The sequence below is a fragment of the Geotrypetes seraphini genome, chromosome 5 (genome assembly GCF_902459505.1).
Source record: "Geotrypetes seraphini chromosome 5, aGeoSer1.1, whole genome shotgun sequence".
Lineage (NCBI taxonomy): Eukaryota > Metazoa > Chordata > Amphibia > Gymnophiona > Dermophiidae > Geotrypetes > Geotrypetes seraphini.
In genome coordinates, this window is record NC_047088.1 from 21,998,810 (window position 1) to 22,020,804 (window position 21,995).

A 21,995-nucleotide genomic window follows, 5' to 3' on the forward strand; every position below is an offset into this window, starting at 1 on the left:
TGCTCCTGCTGCTTGTCCCTTCAGAAGCGCACTCTAAAAAATCAGTTGCTTCAACAAAAACTGTTCGGCGCCGCAATGGACACGGAGCCCAGTTCATCTCCCACACCGTCCGCGCTGACCAAGACCGCACCGACCAAGACGACACCGAGGGTGGATCTACCAGCGTTGACTCCTGTGTCACAACTCACTCTGGGTAAGCTGGCTAAGAAGCCTTCCACTACCCCTTCGGAACGCAGTTTGAAGCTGCAGTGAGTCAAGTCCTGCTGACCTCGCGTGAGTCCCATAAACACACGGTTCTGATATCAGTGAGTGCCTCCTCTTTAGTCTCATCATCGCTGGACCGTGTTGACCAGCCATCCGTACCGGCCAAAAAGAAGCAAACGGTTCTGGCACTTTCCCTTAAGCAGAAAATTGATAATCTGCTTCGAGAGGAGTTAGGAGATCATTTTACCCTCTTGGTGCTGGCTCCCTTTTTACAAGCACAGCACTGACCCTCCAGGAGCCGGTCCAGTCTGAGTTACTCACGATACCAACCACTCCTCTTAATGCTACTCCACCGGTGCGGCCATTCTCGACTCAGGACTCGAGCATTCCTTGTGAGCCTTCGGGACAGTAAGGGAATTTTTCAAGTACCTTTCTTATTTCTAATCTTAATGTATATTTTCTGTAAACCGCTTAGAACCTAACGGATGTAGCAGTATATAAGAAATAAATTACATTACATTACATTACATTCCACTCCGGCACCGATCCTCCTCAGCCACATCTTGAGAAGCTGCTCTGGCACGGTCAGATAAAGTCTCCAGTAAATCCAAATATTTGGAGACTTCGATGTCAAGCCATCAACACCTTTTCAGCGACTCAGATTTATTGGGAGATATTGAACCTGAAATGCCATCTACTACCCATGTGGACTCTTCTGCTTCTGGATCACCGAGACGTTCCCCTACTAGAGCTTCTTCTTCAGAGAAACTTTCTTTTTCCAGATTTTTGCAACAGATGGCATGTGATCTGGATGTTTTGTTGGAGGCCGATTCCAAATACAGCAAGGAGTACTTGACACACTTGATTATGATCTTCCTCCTAAAAAACCGTTAAAGCTTCCTCTTCATGCCATTCTGAAGGAAACTTTCTATAAAAACCTGCAGATTCCTCTCTCTGTGCCAGTGGCTCCTAAACGTTTGGAATCGCTTTGTAAGGTGGTACCCTTGCCCGGCTTTCATAAGCCTCAATTGCCCCATGAGTCTCTCAGGGTTGACTCCACTTTGAAGAAATCCTTTGGGGCAAATGTGTATGCGTCCGTTCCTCCTGATAGAGAGGGTAGGACAATGGACAAGTTTGGTAGGCATTTGTACCAAAACTCAATGTTGTCAAACAGAGCATCCAATTATACTTTTTTTTCTTTTCCTGCAATATCTGCCTTCGCGTAAAGCCAAGAAATTTCAATCTCTGGTCTCTACCTCTCTGCAACTTCGAAAGTACATGGTGAGATCTATTTATGATACTTTCGAACTCTCATCTAGAGCAGCGGCTATGTCAGTGGCAATGAGACTGTTGGCATGGTTATATGTTTCAGACCTTGACGTTAATCTCCATGCCTTGATGGTGAGCTCTTTGAGCCTCCACTGACACTGCCACCCAAAACTGTCAGCTCATGAAACCAGATGGGATGTGTTGGTTAATCCCAAAAAGAAGCCTTCACCTGCTCGGCCTTTTAAGCCTGCGTCCTCTTACCAATGCAGATATGCTGCCAAACCTACTCCTCAGGCCAGCCTCGTCGACAATGACAACAACCCTAAACAACTAGCTGCTTCTCAGAAACCTGCATAACCTTTTTGACGTGTTCCTTCAGAGCATAGCCAGAGTTCCTCTGCTACTTCTTGGTGTCTCCGTCATCATCATGATCCCGTTTCCTTGTCATTGGAACTGGTGCTGGTTATCTCCTTCATCTCTCTGATTCTGGTCTTAAATCTATATCTATCAGAGTCCATCTCAGCGCTATTACAGCTTTTCACATGCCAGTCAAAGGAAAGCCTTTCACTGCTCATCCATTGGTCTCCAGATTAATGAAAGGGCTTTTCAATGTTAAATCACCTCTCAAGCGTCCACCTGTTGTCTGGGACCTTAATATAGTTATTTCCTGGTTGATGAAACCACCATTTGAACCATGGCAACAGCTCATCTCAAATTTCTCACATGGAAAGTAGTTTTTCTCATCTCCCTTACTTCTGCCAGGAGGGTCAGTGAGCTACAAGCTTTGGTCGCTGATCCACCTTTCACAGTTTTTACCATGATAAAGTGTTTCTGTGCACGCATCCTAAGTTTCTACCAAAAGTAGTTACGGACTTTCATCTCAATCAGTCCATTGTTCTTCCAGCTTTTTTCCCTAAGTCTCATTCTCATCCAGGAGAAATGGCGCTGCACACTTTGGACTGTAAACGTGCTTTGGCCTACTACATTTATCGTACAAAGCCTCATAGAACATCTCCCCAACTCTTCATCCCATTTGATCCTAACAAGTTGGGTCATCCTGTCACCAAATGGACAATATCCAACTGGTTGGCTGCTTGTATTTCATTATACTCAGTCGTGTAACTGCTCACAAAGTCCATGCTATGGCAGCTTCTGTAGCTTTCCTCAGATCTACTCCTATTAAGGAAATCTGCAAAGCTGCCACCTGGTCTTCAATTCATACCTTCACTTCACATTACTGTCGGCCAACTCTCCCTCCATCCCTTTCTAGTTAGCTTGGAGGTCACCCATCAGTAAGAATGTGCTGCCTGCTTGTCCTGGGATAAAGCACAGTTACTTAACATAACAGGAGGGACAGCAGGCAGATATTCTCACAACCCACCCACCTCCCCTGGTTGAATTCTTAGCTGGCTTATCTTAACTGAGGGACCGTGTGCCTACGTTGGGCGAGAAGGCACTCGTGCATGCGCGGTGCAGGCTAATCGTAAACTTTCTAGGTTTAAAGTTGCGATTCACTTTTCAAGTGTCCGTACCAGGGCTCTGTCAGTGTCGTCACCCATCAGTGAGAATATCTGCCTGCTGTCCCTAGATAACACCTGTTACGGTAAGTAACTGTGTTTTATTGGTGATTTCACATCTTGTTTTCTCTGTTTCACATCAAATGTACATTCAACACTTTCTGTTATCTGTGTATGTCTCTCTCTTTCATATAGACACATATATATTTATTAATATATGTATTTTGTATTTTTAGTCACAAAAACGAAAATCGGATTCTGTCCCAGACAACTCTGGAAAAAAAGATGTGAAGAAATCAAAATCATAGAATTGGAGTAGCTGCATAAGACAGATACACAACTTACATATACTTATGTAATTCATTTAAACATGTTAATTGCCAGTGCGTATGTATTCCTCGTACACTGTAAAAATAATATTGTTTTTGGCAGATTTTGTACATTTTACAATATCTTTCTTTATGTGGAATACATGTAGTTTTTATGTTTTATGCATTCCAATGTTTTAGCATGCTGTATTTTGTGAATCTCCTGTGTTTTAACATATTTTGATCAGTCCAAGGTCTTTTGAAGCATGTGCTGAAGTATCAGCTTTTATATAAGTTTTATATTTGTGCTGCTGCTTTGAAATAAAAGCTAGACCTTATTGCTCTACTATTTTTGCTTCACACTTTGTGAGATTGGAGGATGATGAGGAAATAGCGAATTAACTAATGTAATTTTTAAATGTTTTTTTAGCCATTTATTTTTTAGATTTTGGTGTGTGTGTGTGTGTTTTACATAGTAACATAGTAACATAGTAGATGACGGCAGATAAAGACCCGAATGGTCCATCCAGTCTGCCCAACCTGATTCAATTTAAATTTTTTTTCTTCTTCTTAGTTATTTCTGGGCGAGAATCCAAAACTTTACCCGGTACTGTGCTTGGGTTCCAACTGCCGAAATCTCTGTTAAGACTTACTCCAGCCCATCCTCCTCCAAACGGCCATGCACAGACACAGACCGTACAAGTCTGCCCAGTAACTGGCCTAGTTCAATCTTTAATATTATTTTCTGATTCTAAATCTTCTGTGTTCATCCCACGCTTCTTTGAACTCAGGTGATTTACAGATTAACTGGCAGACTTCTATCCAAAGCTCATTCCAAGTGCCATAATAATTGAACCCAAGGTGGCAGCTCTAAATCTAAAATTTCAGAAGTTTTTCAGAGACAACTACTCATTAATGTTGTAAAAGTACAACTTCTTTGTTTTCAGATAATAATATTAGAGCTGTTAATTTGTTTTTGTTTTAAGTTTTGCCAGCTATTATCAAAGTGAGATACAGGTGCCAAATGCAGCTCCTGCATTTGCATTTGCATTTGCAGGTCCTTTGGCCTGGCTTTGATTTTTTTCAAGATTAATATGCATGAAATTTAAAAGAAGGTAACGGTTATCTTTCCTTGAGGCTAATATAACTGCTTTGACTGCCTTAGGTTAAAGAATGTCATCTTAGACCATTTTCACCAGTTAAGAATATAAGAACAGCCTTACTGGGTCAGACCAATGGTCCATCAAGCCCAGTAGCCCGTTCTCACTGTGGCCAATCCAGGTCACTAGTACCTGGCCAAAACCCAAGGACACAGACCTGCAGCTAGACAGACAGCAATCGTCATGGGAGACTCCATCATCAGACAAGTAGACAGCCACATAGTGGGAGGAAAACAGGATCGGCTGGTGACCTGCCTACTGGGAGCCAAGGTAGAAGACATAGCCGCATCGACAGGGTCATCGACAGCATGGAAAAGGAAGATACGACGGTGGTGATCCATGTGGGGACAAACAATGTGAGCAACAGGAACTACAACAGGAAAGTACTGAAGGACCACTTCCGGATGCTAGGAAGGAAGCTGGAGACCAGAACACAGAGGGTAGCGTTCTCGGAGATCCTGCCAGTACCCAGGGACGACGAGAAGAGGCAAGCAGTCAACTCGTGGATGTGGTGCTGGTATGAGGAAGAAGGATTCCACTTCATGCGCAACTGGACGACATTCTGGGGGAAGAGAAGCTATTCAGGAAGGATGGCCTCTACCTCAGCGGAGATGGAACGAGGCTACTTGCAAGTAGCATCAAGAGAGAAATTGAGAAGTTTTTAAACTAGGAAGAAGGGGAAAGCCGACAGTCGACTGAGAGTCAATGGTTGGGGAACCGGTATACCCAGAGGATACCGTGCAGAAAGATAGCAGGGAAGACTCACCGAATCATAGGCAAGACAGAAATACTGATGGATTGAAAGGAACACAAGAGGGAAGGAAATACAAGAAAGTAACAGGCCGCAAACTCAAGTATATGTACACGAATGCAAGGAGCCTAAAGAATAAGATGAGTGAATTAGAAGCTATGGCATAAAAAGATAACCTTGACATCATTGGCATCACGGAAACATGGTGGAATGAGGAAAATGTCTGGGACACTGTGCTACCGGAATACAAGTTATACCACAGAGACAGAGTGGGTCAAAAAGCTGGGGTAATTGCCCTATACATCAGAAAGAGAATTGAGTCTACCGGTGAGAACACAAAGAATAAGTTAGAGACTCTATGGGCCAAAATTCTGGGAACAAATGGAACGGAAATGAAGATCGGCATCTACTACCGACCCCCAGGGCAGTCCGAAGAAATTGATGGAGAAATGATGGACGAGATTAAACGCAACTGCAAGGGAGGCAACACAGTTATCATGGGTAACTTCAATTATCCAGGGATAGACTGGAACCTAGGCACCTCCAGCTGTGGTAGAGAGACCAAGTTCCTGGATGCTGTAGGCGATTGCTTCCTGGAACAACTTGTCAAGGAAAATTCAAGAGGGAATGCAATTCTGGACTTAATTCTAAATGGACTACGAGGACCGGCGCAAGGTGTAGAAGTAGAGGGGACGCTGGGAACCAGTGATCACAATATGGACACAGGGGCGAAACATCAATCCAGAACGATAGCCACGTCGCTGAACTTCTGAAAAGGGAATTACGAAGGGATGAGACTCATGGTGGGGAAGAAGATTAAGAAGAAGATAAGCACCCTAAAGACACTAGAGCAAGCATGGTCCCTTTTTTAGGACACAGTCACCGAGGCGCAAAATCTTTATATACCTTGTATGAACAAGGGATCCAAGAGGAAAAAGAACAAGGAACCAGCGTGGTTCACTGTAGTGGTGAAGGAAGCGATCAGAGACAAGAAGACTTTGTTTAAAGAATGGAAAAGGTCAAAAATGGACGAAAACTGGAAAAAGCACAAACAGCTTTAAAGCAGGTGCCATAAGGCGGTAAGAGCGGCCAAAAGACATCAAGCCGTTCTTTCGATATATTAAGAGGAAACGACCCGCGAAGGAAGCGGTGGGGCCGTTGGATGATAATGGAATAAAGGGAGCGCTAAAGGAGGACAAAGCCATCGCCAACAAACTGAACACATTTTTTGCGTCTGTGTTTACCAAAGAGGATATACACAACATACCGGAAGCTGAAAGGCTATACATAGGAAACAAAGACGGGAAACTGACAGGGTTGACGGTCAGTCTAGAAGAGGTATGCAGGCAAATTGATAGGTTTAAAAATTATAAATCCCAGGGACCGGATGGCACCATCCGAGGGTAATCAAGGAACTGAAAGGGGCTATAGCTGAACTGCTTCAACTAATAGCCAATCTGTTGATCAAATCGGGAAGGATTCTGGAAGGTGGGGAATGTTACGCCTGTCTTCAAGAAAAGTTCGAGGGGTGATCCGGGAAACTACAGACCGGCGAGTCTGACCTCGGTACCGGGAAAGATGGTAGAGGCGCTGATAAAGGACCGCCTCATTGAGCACCTTGACGGACACGATCTGATGAGGACCAGCCGGCATGGCTTCAGCAAAGGAAGAGCTTGCTTGATGAACTTGCTGCACTTCGAGGGAGTAAACAGGCGGTTAGACAAGGCTGACCCGGTTGTCATTGTATATCTGGATTTTCAGAAGGTGTTCGACAAGGTTCCGCATGAACGACTACTTTGAAAAATTGTGAGCCATGGAATCGAGGGTGAGATACTCACGTGGATTAAAAACTGGCTGGCGGATAGAAAACGGAGAGTGGGGGTAAATGGACAATACTCGGACTGGAAAAGCGTCACGAGTGGGGTGCCGCAGGGTTCGCTGCTTGGACCCGTGCTCTTCAACATATTTATAAATGATCTGGAAATTGGTACGAGTGAGGTGATTAAATTTGCGGATGATACAAAGTTATTCAGAGTAGTGAAGATGCAGGAGGATTTTGAAGATCTGCAACGTGACATAAACATGCTCGAGAAATGGGCGGTGACATGGCAAATGAGGTTCAAGATGGATAAGTGTAAGGTGATGCATTTCGGTAACAAAAAACTTATACACGAATACAAGATGTCCGGGGTGGTACTTGGAGAGACCCCCCCCTAAGAAACAGACTTGGGAGTACTGGTCGACAAGTCGAAGCCGTCCGTGCAATGTGCGGCAGCGCCGTAAAAGGCGAACAGAATGCTAGAAATGATTAAGAAGGGGATCACAAACAGATTGGAGAGGGTTATCATGCCGCTGTACCGGGCCCTGGTACGCCCCCCCACCTGGAATACTGCGTCCAGCACTGGTCGCCATACATGAAGTAGGACACGGTACTACTCGAAAGGATCCAGAGAAGATCGACTAAAATGGTTAAGGGGCTAGAGGAGTTGCTGTACAGTGAGAGATTAGAGAAACTGGGCCTTTTCTCTTTTGAAAAGAGAAGACTGAGAAGGGACATGATCGAAACATTTAAGATAATGAAAGGAATAGACTTAGTAGATAGAGACAGGTTGTTCACCCTCTCCAAGGTAGAGAGAAAGAGAGGGCACTCTCTAAAGCTAAAAGGGGATAGATTCCGTACAAACTCAAGGAAGTTCTTCTTCACCCAGAGAGTGGTGGATAATTGGAACGCTCTTCCAGAGGCTGTTATAGGGGAAAACACCCTCCAGGGATTCAAGACAAAGTTAGACAAGTTCCTGCTGAACCAGAGTGTACGCAGGTAAGGCTAGTCTCAATTGGGGCACTGGTCTTTGACCTAAGGGCCACCGCATGAGTGGACTGCTGGGCTCGATGGACCACTGGTCTGACCCAACAGCGGCAATTCTTATCTACTATAATAAAACCCTAAGCACGCATGCGTACTCTTACCTGCGTGTTCCATGATCCTTATGTCCGTGGCCGGCAAGAGTGCGCATGTGCGCTTCAACCCAACCCCCTTCACTCACTGTAAGGAAGGAAGGCAGTTCGTCGTTGTCGACCCCCCCACCACACCCAAACCCCCATTGAGCCTCCCATCCGCTCCTCCCACCGCGAAACGACCACAAACCTCCACATGTTTCCATCTCCCCACCCCCCCGCCACTACCGCCTCTGTGCAGCCAACCCCACTGACCCTCCCATCCGCACCTCCCACCGCGAGACAATCTACAAACCTCCCGGCACCAGCAGCGTCTCCAGCACTTTAAACACGCTGCTTTGCGGCCTGCAGATTTCCTCTACCGCGTCTCTGACTCTGATAATGTCATCAGGGATGCGGCAGAGGAAATCGGCAGTAGAAGGCCGCAAAGCAGCGTGTTTAAAATGCTGGGGACGTTGCTGGTGCCGGGAGGTTTGTAGATCGTCTCGCGGTGGGAGGGGTGGATGGGAGGGTCAATGGGGTCAGCTGCACGGGGCGATAGTGGCGGGGGGTGGGGGGTGCTCATTACCGGTTCTACTGCACGGGGTGGATGGGAGGAAGGGAGGGAAAGAAAAATGCCGGCTTCTACTGTACAGGGGGAAAGATGCTGCTCAATGGTTCTACTGCACAGTGGGATGGGAGGCAGGCAGGCAGATAGTCTGGCTTTGGGGGTGGGGATGGGTCGAAGTCTGGAAGGCAGTGAGGGGGACATAGGAAGGAGGCACTGGGGGCACTAAGGACATAGGAAGGGACACTGAGGGCACTAAGGACATAGGAGGCACTGAGGGCATTAAGGACATGGGAAGGAGGCACTGGGGGCACTAAGGACATGGGAAGGAAACACTGGGGGCACTAAGGACACAGGACGGATGCACTGGGGGCACTAAGGACATGGAAAGGAGGCACTGGGGGTACTATGGACACAGGACGGAGGAACTGGGGGCATTAAGGACATGGGAAGGAGGCATTGGGGGCACTAAGGATGTAGGAAGGGGTACTAAGTATATAAAAGACACTGAGGACACTAAGAACATTGGAAGGGGCACTAAGGATATAGGAAGGCGACACTGGGGGCACTAAGGACATAGGATGGGACACTGTGGACATAGGAAGGGGGCCACGGAGAGACAGGCCTGCATGGTACAACAGAGATATACAGGCAGGGGGCAAGGGAGACAGAGACAGAAAGAAAAATAGATAGACAAGGGGCCAGGGAGAGACACAGACAGAAAGAATGACAGACAGACAGCGTCCAAGGAGAGAGAGACAAAGAAAAAAAATACCAGACAGACAGACATCTACTCTAGCACTCGTTAATGTAACGGGCTTAAACACTAGTGTTCTTATATTCTTAACTGAATGATGCTTCATCTTACAATTATTAATTACCATATTTAATAGTAGATCATGAAACAAAGACTGCATATAGGTAAGAATATTTGGCTTCTTAAGAGTGCTTTTAGTTGTAATTAATTGATTACTTACTTTTTGGTGACCCAGGCCTGTGGTTTGTACTAAATGATCTATAACTTTAGGCTTATTTGGAAATAGAAAGAAGGATATTGCTATGTGGTAGCAGCCTAATCAGAGGAGCTGTCCATACAACCGATAGATCTGAGCACACATTTGTATATTATGTATTGTAATTGTCACAGCTTTTTGGATTTAATATTTATCCTTATAATGCTAGTGATGCCACAGGTCAAATTCACAATGGAAATGTGGAGTTTGGAAAAATTGTGATGTCATGCCCATTAACAAAATAGCACACATTGACAAGTTTTATTTTGTATTTTATGTTTTTATATTTCTTGTTGATACTCTTATATTTTTCTATGAACGTTTTAATATGAAGGACAGTTTATCATTTCTGTAGCTCTACTAGACATATAAGAGAAAATTCCATAAATTGGTTCTCATTTTAGGTATGCCGATGCTGGGTACCAATTCTGTAACAACATCTGTGCACTAAGATGCTGTTATAGAATATTAGCATAAATTTGGGAACAACAATTTACACCTATATGTATCAGGTAACATGCATAGTTACATGCGTCACTTGAGAAGCTGATATGCATGGATGGGGAAAGGGACCTTGAGGTGATAATGTCCGAAGAGCTAAAGGCAAAAAAACAGTGTGTCAAGGCGGTGGCTGCTGCCAGAAGGATGCTGGGCTGTATAAAGAGAGGCATAACCAGTAGAAGAACAAAGGTGTTGATGCCCCTGTACAGATCATTGGTGAGGCCCCATTTGGAGTATTGTGTTCAGTTTTGGAGACCATATCTGGCAAAGAACACAAAAAGGCTTGAAGCGGTCCAGAGGAGGGCGACGAAAATAATAGGAGATTTGCACCAAAAGACGTATGAGGAGAGCCTGGAAGCCCTGAATATGTATACCTTAGAGCAGGGGTGTCAAAATCCCTCCTCGAGGGCCGCAATCCAGTCGGGTTTTCAGGATTTGCCCAATGAATATGCATGACATCTATTAGCATACAATGAAAGCAGTGTATGCAAATAGATCTCATGCATATTCATTGGGGAAATCCTGAAAATCTGACTGGATTGCGGCCCTCAAGGAGGGACTTTGACACCCTTGCCTTAGAGGAAAGAAGGGACAGGGGAGATATGATTCAGATGTTCAAATACTTGAAAGGTATTAACGGAGAACAAAATCTTTTCCAGAGAAAGGAAAATGGTAAAACCAGAGGGCATAATTTGAGGTTGAGGGGTGGTAGACTCTAGCAATGTAAGGAAATTCTTCTTTAAGGAGAGGGTGGTGGATGCCTGGAATGTGCTCCCGAGAGAGGTGGTGGAGATGAAAACGGTGACAGAGTTCAAAAAAGCAAGGGATGAACACAGAGGATCTAGAATCAGAAAATAATAGTAAATATTGAAGAACTAAGACCAGTACTGGGCAGACTTGCAGGGTCTGTGTCTGTATATGGCCGTTTGGTGGAGGATGGGCTGGGGAGGGCTTCAATGGCTGGGAGGGTGTAGATGGACTGGAGTGAGCTTTGATGGAGACTTCATTAGTTGGAACCTAAGAACAGTACCGGGCAGAGCTTTAGATTCTTGCCCAGAAATAGCTAAGAAGAAGAAAAAAACCCCAATAAATTTTTAGATTGAATCAGGTTGGGCAGACTAGATGGACCATTCGGATCTTTATCTGCCGTCATCTGCCATGTTACTATATTTATACACCCATGGCCGACCCACGCTCTGCCCACATATACTATAGCAAAGCATACCATATTATCCCAGGACAAGCAGGCAGCATATTCTCACATGTGAATGACATCACGCATAGAGCCCCGGTACGGACAGCTTTAAAAGTGCATCGCTACTTTAAGAACTTGAGAAAGTTCAGGAATTGCCTGCACCGCACATGCATGAGTGCCTTCCCGCCTAACTCTGTTCAAGGATCCTCAGTTCTTAGTTTTCCATGGCGCTAAGAAGTCAGGTTCTTTGAGCGTTGTTCAATTTTTGCCTTTGCCTTCATGCTCACCGTATATTTGTCATATTTTTTCTTCATATTTTAGATGTGTTTTATTTGTGTTTAAAAAACAAACAAACAAAAATACCATAGAATATTTTTTTCCATCAGCCATTGAATTCAATTTGGCTGAGGCGGTTTTTCCGTTGATGTCCCTGCCGCTGACTGGGTTTAAAAAGTGTTGCAGGTGCCAATGGCAAATTTCTGTCACTTACCCGCGCAGTGTTCTACCCTGCAAAAATGTACAATTAAAAATGAAAAGCAATTCTGTTCATAGTACTGAATATTTAGAGGCATTGGACTTTGATGATCCTCCTAAAGAACTTCTGCAATTACCATTACATGGTATTCTCAAAGAGACTCTGCATAAGAACTGGGAGAAGGGCGCACTATGGACAAGTTTGGCCTTCGCCTATACCAAAAGTACATGTTGGCTAACAGAGTCCTAAACTACAATTTCTATATTTCCTGCTATGTCAAACATCTGGTTAAGAAATTATCCTCTTTTGATAAGTACATTCCTTCACAGCAATTACAGGATTTTCATCACATCTCTTGTACCCTTGCCCTGGCTAGAAGGTATATGGTGTCACACTGCTGGCTCCTGCCTATGCTCGCAGGCAGCTTTAACCGCAACTTTTCTAGGCCTTGGCATGGCTTCCCTGGGAAAAGGGAAGACTTTTCAGGAAAGTTTACTGAGACACAGTTCCAATAAGTCAGAATACCGTTCATAAGAATGGAAACTCAGGCCCAGAATAAAGGTTTCAATAACAAACAGTTTTTATTTGTGTTTCTCTTGTTGGTCTGTATTATACCTCAGCTTTACTGGGTTCTCCATACAGAAGCAAGCATAAGATGAATACAGGTAATTTCAACAGTTCTACAGTGATAAGGAAAACAAACTCTTTGTACAGTATGATCATTTTTTAAAGTCCAAATGCAATATACACTCACACTCCTGGACTGAGCAATACTTCTGATAATAGTCTTCACCAGGTAAATGCAATTCAGAAAGGTTATTAGTATTTCATAACCTTTGTTTATTTTCATAGCCAAAAAGAAAAGGTGGAATACAAAGAAACACCACAGAAAATAATCATAAAGGAAAAACCAAACTATCAGTATTTTCAGGAACAGTGCTGCTATATTCCTTTATACTGTCCACCTTTCTCAGGCAGAGAAGAGAGCATTGATTAAGGCTATTTGCAGTGCCTGTTAACCCAAGGCTTTCTGGCTGCAATGCTGTTCAGGACAGCATTTGTTCAATGGCTTATTCACAGATCCTAATCTTTTAAACAAATCACACAGCAGGCAGACCTTGTCAAGTACACATACAGATAAGTAGGACGCTATCTGTGCTTGCAAAAATAGGGTTGAAAACTTCAGAGTAAACTTCCAGCAGCTCTATTTCAAATGGACTCTCCCTCTGTTTGATTAGGGATACCTATGCTCAGCCTGCTGAGTGCAGGAAATACAAACACAAAGCTTGCATAGAAAAACTTCAATAGTAACTTTCAAAAGATACTACTTCAGGGACTGATATCTATGCCTTCTTGCGGATCATAGATTTCCCCAGAAAAGTGAGAGGTGCCCATAAATTCCCCTGTTATACCAGTTACAGGGTCTGTGGGAGAGCCTGCCTAATCCTCAGACATCTCAACCTCCTTACTGCAGCCTGACTGAAGGGAAGTACTTCCCTCCTCCACCTGCTGAGCTTCTGACCTCCTAACAGGTCGGCACACCTGTTGGCTGCCTTGCCTATTCTTTCCTCCCCCTCTGCTCTCAGGGTTCTGAACTTATGTGAGCCTAATTTTTCTACTAGGAATGGGCAGGGCTCCAGCTCTTTCGGGAACTGAGATTGATTACGCCTAGGCAACCAGAGCTGGGGCTTCCTTAAAGGTACATGTCTCCAGTTCCTATGATAAACTAACAGGTTTTCTAGGGTTACTAAACCAGTGAGGCCACTTCTATTGGGGAACATTATATTTCTGTGTTTCAATCTGATGTCATCATCACTCACTGGATCTGATCACATGTTCTCTACCATCGGTGCTTGACTATCTCCTGCACCTTTCCAACTCTGGTCTTATAACTACTTCAGTCAGAGTTCATTTCAGTGCTATTAGTTCTTTCCATATTTCACTAGACTAAAAGCTATTATCTGTGCATCCTCTAGTTTCTAGATTCATTAAAGGTCTTTATCATACCATGCCACCTCTCAAGCCTCCTCTAGTGACATGGGACCTTAATGTGGTACTTTCCACTCTGAAGTCTCCTTTTGAACCACTCTCGACCTCTTCTCTCGAGTATCTCACTTGGAAAGTAATGTTACCTTTTACATCTGCATGCTGAGTCAACGAATTTCAAGCACTTGTGTAAAATCCACCTTATACTTCATACTACCACAATAGTGTAGTTCATCGTAATCATCCAAAGTTCTTCCCAAAGATCGTCTCAGAATTTAAACCAATCTATAGTTCTCCCTGTCTTCTTTCCAAGACCACATTCTCACCCTGGTGAAGCATCACTCTACACATTGTACTGTAAATGTGCTCTAGCTTATTACTTGGATCAGACCAAACTTCATAGAATTTCCACTTAACTCTTTCTGTCATTTGACCCTAACAAGCTAGGAAATTCTGTCACCAAGAAGAACTATCTCCTCATAGCTGGCAAACTTTATCTGTTTTGCTGTGCTTGGGCTGGACTGACACTTGAAAAATGTGTCACGGCACATAAAGTTCGAGCGATGGCGACTTCAGTAGCTCATCTACATTCTACTCCCATTGAGGGCATTTGCAAAGCAGCCACCTATAAGGATGTGCACATAACTAGACGAGCCAACAGAAAATGCTGACAGCTAGCAATTTAAGGCTGACACCACCTGGTACTCAATTCACACCTTCACATCTCGCTATTCTGTAGTGTAGAAAATCATTCCAGACAGGACAGGTTGTTTGGCCAAGCAGTTCTTCAGAATTTATTCTCCACTTAGATGCCAACTTGCTTCCAACCCTTTGGTTTTGCTAGTCTCATGGTAGTTGTCAATAACCCTCTTTTTAGAGGCATAATCCTGGCAGTTAGGAAGTCCCGTATGTGAGAAACACAATTAGACAAATTTAAAAGCATTCTTAAAAGTTTTCTGTTTAAAGATGCCTTTCAGAATTAAACTCTTTAAAGGGAGAGCCTTTAGATCTTTGTACTATGCGATTGCAGTCCTAGGCCCTTAAACATCCTAAAACTAGCCTTTTAAGGCTACTACTATCCTCTTCCCTCCTCTTTGTGTTTACCATTAATGTTTACTTTTCTATCAAAATTGTAGTTCTTCCCCTTCTTTATTTCTTGTAAGTATTTGTCTTAGTAATGTCTATATATTTTTCGTTTGATTGTTTTTTTGTACCATTTTATTGAAAATCGCTTAGAAATCACGTATAAGTGTTTTATAAAATTTTTAATAAAACTTGGAGAATATGTTGCTTGCTTGTCCTCAGATAAAGCATAGTTACTCACCTGTAGCAGATATCCGAGGACAGCAGGTAGATATTTTCATAACCCTTCCACCTCCCTAGTTGGCTTCTTAGCTTTCTTACTGAACTGATGATCCTGCGAGTCAACGGGCAGTCTTAAAGATTTAAAGTGACGGTACACTTTTTGATTGTCCCTGCTGGGTTCCATGGATGACATCACCCATAAGTGAGAATATCTACCTGCTGTCCTTGGATAACATCTGCTACTGGACAAGACCCTTTGAACATTTATTTTCTGAAAGGTCTTGATTCAGTATTGCTTTAGTGTAGTGGAGTAGCAACATTCCCATTTATTTCAAGGGCTACTTGAATCAGTTCAGAGAGAATGTGGTCAAGGTTGAAGTAAATTAAATAATTGGTTCTGTTTGTGCTAGTTTTTCAGGGACATAAGTATAAACGGTTTATAAAGTAATGGTACCATACAGTGTAGTTAAAATTAGATAAATCTAAACCCAGCCTTACAAATCTTATTTTCACTTTCTCAGATAAAGCTCATGCATGGTGATGGTGGGTTGGCTTATACTTATATTGGTCTAATAAAATATATTAATAACCTACATAAAACTCACGGGCATTACTTAAACCTTCATAATCAGCATTTTCTTTAAGTGCTAGCTATTGGTATATCGAGTGGAGCACTGAACAGTGAACAGTGCTGAGCAATCTGTAGGAATTATCCATACAGGACTGCTGAAAAGTCACAGATAATAGGGTAATACATTTAGGCCTCCTTTTACGAAACTGCAATAACAGTTTTTAGCGCAGGGAGCCGCGCTGAATGGCCTGCACTTTTCCTGACGCTCATCGAGTTCTTATGAGCATCGGGAGCAGCACAGGTCATTTAGCGCGGCTTCCTGCGCTACAAACTGATATCGCAGTTTCGTAAAAGAGGGGGTTAGTGGCTGCTCCTAAACATATAAACTCCTTTGAACTTGTGGCTGTCAGGTATCTCTGGAACCAAAATGGGTACTATAAGATCTACAACCTAGATAATATCATATATATTCAGCACTGAAGGATTATTAAGACCCTTTAGAAGTATTGTGGAAAGATGCAGTCAGTAACAACCTAAGAGCTACTACTACATTGTGTTAAAAAAAACAAACAAAAAAAACAACCAACTATACAAAATTTATTTTCTGAATAACTCTGTGAAAATGACTAATTTCAATAAAATTTGGAATTGCAACAATGCCATCCACCTCAGCCAGAGGTTCTCAAAGGGTACGCGAACCACTGGTGGGAGGTAAGGTGTGCTGTGTGGGTTTACCACCCTCTTTTCTCTTCAAGGCCTATGGGGACAGACTTAAAGATCTCAATATTTATACTTTGGATGAAAGGCAGAAGAGGGGAGATATGATAGAGACGTTTAAATACTTACAGGGCGTAAATGCGCATGAATCGAGTCTCTTTCATTTGAAAGGAAGCTCTGGAATAAGAGAGCATAGGATGAAGTTAAGAGGTGATAGGCTCAGGAGTAATCTAAAGAAATACTTTTTTTACAGAAAGGGTGGTAGATGCATGAAACAGTCTCCCGGAAGAGGTGGTGGAGACAGAGACCGTGTCTGAATTCAAGAAAGCATGGGAATAAGCACATAGGATCTCTTAGCGAGAGGAAGAGATAATGGTTATTGCGGATGGGCAGACTGGATGGGCCATTTGGCCTTTATCTGCCATTGTGTTTCTGTGTAACCCCCTGGTGGAGCCACTACTGTCGCTGCCATCCCTGCAATTAATTTTTCCTCCTGCGTTGTCCATGCATCTCCAGACTATTTTCTTGCTTCAACAGGTTAGTGACAACGATTCATACACGCTGCCTGCTGCTAACCCAGAAGCCTCTCTTCTGCCACTTCCTGCCTTCTGTCAGAACTTTCTGCCTGGGTGAGAGGAGACAGGAAAGGCTTCCAGGCTAGCAGCAGGCAGCGTGTTTGAATCACTGTTGCTAACCCTTTGAAGCAAGAGAGTTCAGTGCATGTTAGTTGTGAGTGGGGTTGGGGGAGAAGAGAAGGAAAATTGTTCCAGGAGGGATGAGGGGTGAGACAAGGAGAAATGAACATGGGCTGGAGGGGATGGAGAGATGGTACATATGGAAAGAGCATGTTAGGCGTGAGGGGTTGGGGAGGGAAGGAAGGAAGGAAAATTGTTGCAGGAGGGATGAGAGTGGGGAGGGAAGGAAGGAAAATTGCAGTTGAGATAAGAATGGCAAGAAAGAAATAGACATAGGGATGTAGAGGGAGGGTCAGAGGGAGAAACTGACATAGGGGTGGAGGGGGGGGGGTAGAGATGAGCATAGCAGAGAAATGGAGAGAATGCTGCATGTAGGGAGGAAGAGATATGTTGGACCTAGGGAACAAGGGAGGGAGAGATATGTTGGACATTGTAGTGTATGAGAGTGAGGAAGAGATACACAACAGGTGGAGAGGGGAGAAAGGGAGATGTATCCAGAAGCAAAAGGGAGTGAGGGATGAAAGAGGGCAGGAGGGAAGAGAGAAGGGACAGGGAGATGCTAGGTTATGAAGGGAACGAGGGGGCAAATAGTGGGCTAGGAGGGTGAAGGGATGAACATTCAGGGAATGGTGGAACCCTATTGAAGAGGTCATCAGGGGGAGGAGAGCAGTGGCAAGGAAATGAATGAGAGGATAGTGATTACAGAGGGTAGAAATGTAATGGGGAATAAATTAAAGATGAAAGGGAATGGAGGGTTGAGGAAGGAGTGAGGTAGACTAGAGAATGGGAGAGCTGACGGATGATAGAAGGTGGGAAATTTGATAGGTAGCTGAAAAATAAGAGGTGAGAAAGAGGCAGAAAAGATCTAAAAAAGTACTGTAATATGTAAGAGGAAGGTGTAGCTTTCTGTGCTTCTGCCCCACTGCTAAACCAGTCGCTACCGCAAGTTCTGACCTTAGCTGTACCAACAGGAGCACACTGTGGCGCTGCTGCTTGGCGCTGAACGGCTTCCTGGATGGATTCCGCAAATTCTTGCAAAACTCACTGCAGCCATTCAGGAAGCCGCTCAGCGCCAAGCAGCAGTGCCAAAGCGCGCTCCTGCTCAGTACAGTTGAAGCCAGAACTCACGGCAACAACCGGTTTAGCAGTGGGGCAGGAGCGTGCGAGTCATAGAGAAGGCACAACATTCAGGATATCGTTAGAGAGGAAGTACAATGGACAGGGCAGGGAGGATGGTCAGGGTGCATAGCCTGGCAGTCTGGCAGAGGACTGCAATAAATCCGGGAGGGGGTAGGTGAGCAGTGGCCCGAATATAAACCGAGATCCCTATTTTTTGGCCCAAAAATCTCAATTTATATTCGAGTATATACAGTAATGGTGATTATTCTGTTTGTTTTATTGCAATCTGCCTAGGTTGTAGTCTGAAAAGAACATTTTAAAATAAATAAGTGTAAACTGAGAGACCTTTTAGTAGAAGATAGTATCTCTGAAATATTTTTTAAAGTTGTAGGATGTGCTATGGTATTTTAAATGGGTTGGTGAAGCTGAAAAGGTTTTCTCTGTGCATTTCTAGCTTTTATAGAATACTAGGAGAAAAGTGAAGAAAAGAACAAGTCTGAGAGAGAGAAGGGCAGAGTGGCTGAGGGCAGATGGGATGTGTGTGTCAAAAGATGCCCACAGCGACCAATCAGATTTCATATTTCATTTTCTCAGAGAAAAGATGAAAAAACCGTATTAGACACTAATGGCAACTTTTTTTTTGTTGAGGTATCCTGTTCTTATAAATAGGCCCTGTCTATGTCATTCTTCATTTTCTCTCAGTTTGAAAGAATGACACACCACCTGTCAAGGGGCCAGTTTTTATGTGAGAATGAAATACAACAGATAATGCCAAGTGTGCTTTGGTCTGTAGGCTGGTTTCAGTGATCTATATTTGTTATGTATGTTGCCTAGTAATTTACTATTTAATAAAATGTCCATTTCAAAATCTCTGTTGCTCGGAGCTCGGGAGTACGCGGTTGAAAATTTTTCAGTCTAGGGGGGTTCTTGGCTTGACGAAGCTGAGGAACACCGATTGAAGCAACATCACTTCGTTACCTCGTTCTTCAACTGTCGCAATGTTTCCTTCATGATTTGGCTCTGCTGCTTCCTGACTGGCAATCAGTTGAGCTCATTTTTCACAATTTTTTTTTAAAAAAGCTCCTCTATATTTAAAATTTCATTGGCTGCTGACAGAATATAGAATTAAATTTAAGGAATGTGTGAAGAGAGCCATGAGACAACAGCTATGTTCATATGTAGACCTCCATGTTCCAGGACTTGAACTGAATGCCATTAGCCTGTTCTTCAATAGAAGTTAACCGGACTTGTGTTTTTCCGCTATAACACTTTACTGTAAGGCATAGTGTATTCCACCAGGTGATACTTCTGGTTGTGCGTAGGCTGATACTCTCTTTCTCCTAAATAGGCATGGGTCTGCTTGCTGTATTATATTATATTAATAATATTTTGTGACTCCTTGCATTGATGAAGCTTCTATGTATCTTGCCTTGTTAACATTTATTGTACTTTTATATGCTAAAATCAATAAAAAAATTGAACTTAAACAGTGCTTTATGAACTAATATCGATGTCTTAAATTTAATTCTTTTGAGTTACAGCCTCCGTATTTATTGTCATTAGTACTGTTTTATGCTCCTTGTCAATTATTAAGATCTTTAGATGATAATAGTACTAGCTTTACCTCATATTTCTAAGGCTCATTTGGCATCTACTAGAAATTGTGCATTTTTCTACCTAGTCCCAGTTTTATGGACTACTTTATCTTTGGAATTAAGGAAAGATGAATCTTTAGTGAGGTTTAAAAAGAATTTAAAGGCACGTTATTTTCGATTAGCTTTTTGGACTCCGCTGACAGAATTCCTTTGTATTTCCTGCATGTGAATATATATTTTCTCTGGTGTGTTTGAACTATCTTTCCTGTTTTTAATGGAGTTTTTTTTTTTTTATCGCTGTATTGATTTATTTTGTAAACCGCTTTGTTCTTATTTGTAGTTTAAGCGGTATAGAAAGAGTTTTAATAAACATAAACATTCTATGCTTACCCTCTTCCACCAGTTTTCTGGAAACTCTTGCGCCAGCCTGAGAAACATAATCGTTCTCCAGATACAAATTTTGAATAAGGATCAGATCCTCCTGACTAAAACCACGGTAACCATTTATGTTTAAAGCAAAATGGCATCTGCATATATCATGAGAATAATCGCTAGGTATTGTAGACGTTGTTTAGGTAAGGTGGTCGACGAGAGTGTAAGCATCTTGCATATTTATTCAAGATTATATATCCCAAATTTGATTGTAATTGGTCTGATTTTGACAGAGTTCTGCAAAAAACAAGTTTGGTATAGTATAAGAACATAAGAATAGCCTTACTGGGTCAGACCAGTGGTCCATCAAGCCTAGTTCCCATTCTCACAGTGGCCAATCCAAATCACTGGTACCTGGCCCAAACCCAAGGAGTAGCAATATGCCATACTACCGAAGCAGAGCAAGCAGTGGCTTCCCCCCCATGTCTGTCTCAATAGCAGAGTATGGACTTTTCCTCCAGGAACTTGTCCAAACCTTTCTTAAAACCAACTATGCTATCTTCAGTTACCACAGCCTCTGGCAATGCGTTCCAGAGCTTAACTATTCTGAGTGAAAACAAATTTTCTCCTATTGGTTTTAAAAGTATTTCCCTATAATTTCATCGAGTGTCTCCTAGTCTTTGTCATTTTTGATGTAGTGAAAAAATTGATTCACTTGTACATAAGAACATAAGAATTGCCGCTGCTGGGTCAGACCAGTGGTCCATCAGTCTGCTCCCGCGGCGGCCCGTAGGTCAAAGACCAGTGCCCTGCCTGAGTCTAGCCTTACATGCGTACTTTCTGGTTCAGCAGGAACTTGTCTAACTTTGTCTTGAATCCCTGGAAGGTATACTATTTTCCCCTATAACAGCCTCCGGAAGAGCGTTCCAGTTTTCCACCACTCTCTGGGTGAAGAAGAACTTCCTTACATTTGTACGGAATCTATCCCCTTTCAACTTTAGAGAGTGCCTTCTCGTTCTCCCTACCTTGGAGAGGGTGAACAACCTGTCTTTACCTACTAAGTACTTATTTGGCAGGTTGCCTGTTTGTTTGCCCAGCATCTGTTTTTATCCCACAGTACAGAACTTTTAAGGCAAGCCATTCAAATGGCAAAAGCTCCATGAGAGAGACAGTGAGCAGTTTTGCTTTAAGATGAGGGAGGGTGAAGTGATTAAAACTATCAGCAAGATTTGATTCCCTGCTTTTTAAGTAGCCTAGTGGTTAGAGCTGCAAATCATTCTCTTGAACGTTTCAATCATATTCCCTCTGTCTCCTCTTTTCAAGGGAGAAGAGGCCAAGTTTCTCTAATCTCTCACTGTACGGGAACTCCTCAAGCCCTTTAACCATTTTAGTCGCTCTTCTCTGGACTCTTTTGAGTAGTACCATGTCCTTCTTTAAGTACAGCGACCAGTGCTAGACACAGTATTTCAGGTGGGTGCATACCATAGCCCGGTACAGCAGCATGATAACCTTTTCCGATCTGTTCGTGATCCCCTTCTTAATCATTCCTAGCATTCTGTTCGCTCTTTTTGCTGCCGCTGCATATTCCCAAGTCTCTTTCTTGGGGGGGTCTCTCCGAGTACTGCACCGGACATCCTGTATTTGTGTATAAGATTTTTGTTACCGACATGCTTCACCTTACACTTATCCACGTTAAACCTCATTTGCAGTGACTAAATGAAACCTGGGTGGAAGTGGCGT

At 43.2% G+C, this 21,995-nt stretch overlaps 1 protein-coding gene across 1 annotated transcript in view; it reads left to right on the top strand.

The window, feature by feature from the left end:
• Window positions 1-3,647, top strand: part of SMARCA1 (SWI/SNF related, matrix associated, actin dependent regulator of chromatin, subfamily a, member 1) — a 129,638-nt gene extending 125,991 nt beyond the window's left edge. Inside the window, exon 24 of the mRNA XM_033945566.1 lies at window positions 3,227-3,647. Coding sequence (XP_033801457.1) covers window positions 3,227-3,298 — 72 coding nt within the window. The 3' untranslated portion in view covers window positions 3,299-3,647. The remainder of the gene's footprint in view (window positions 1-3,226) is intronic.
• Window positions 3,648-21,995: the final 18,348 nt, after the last annotated feature.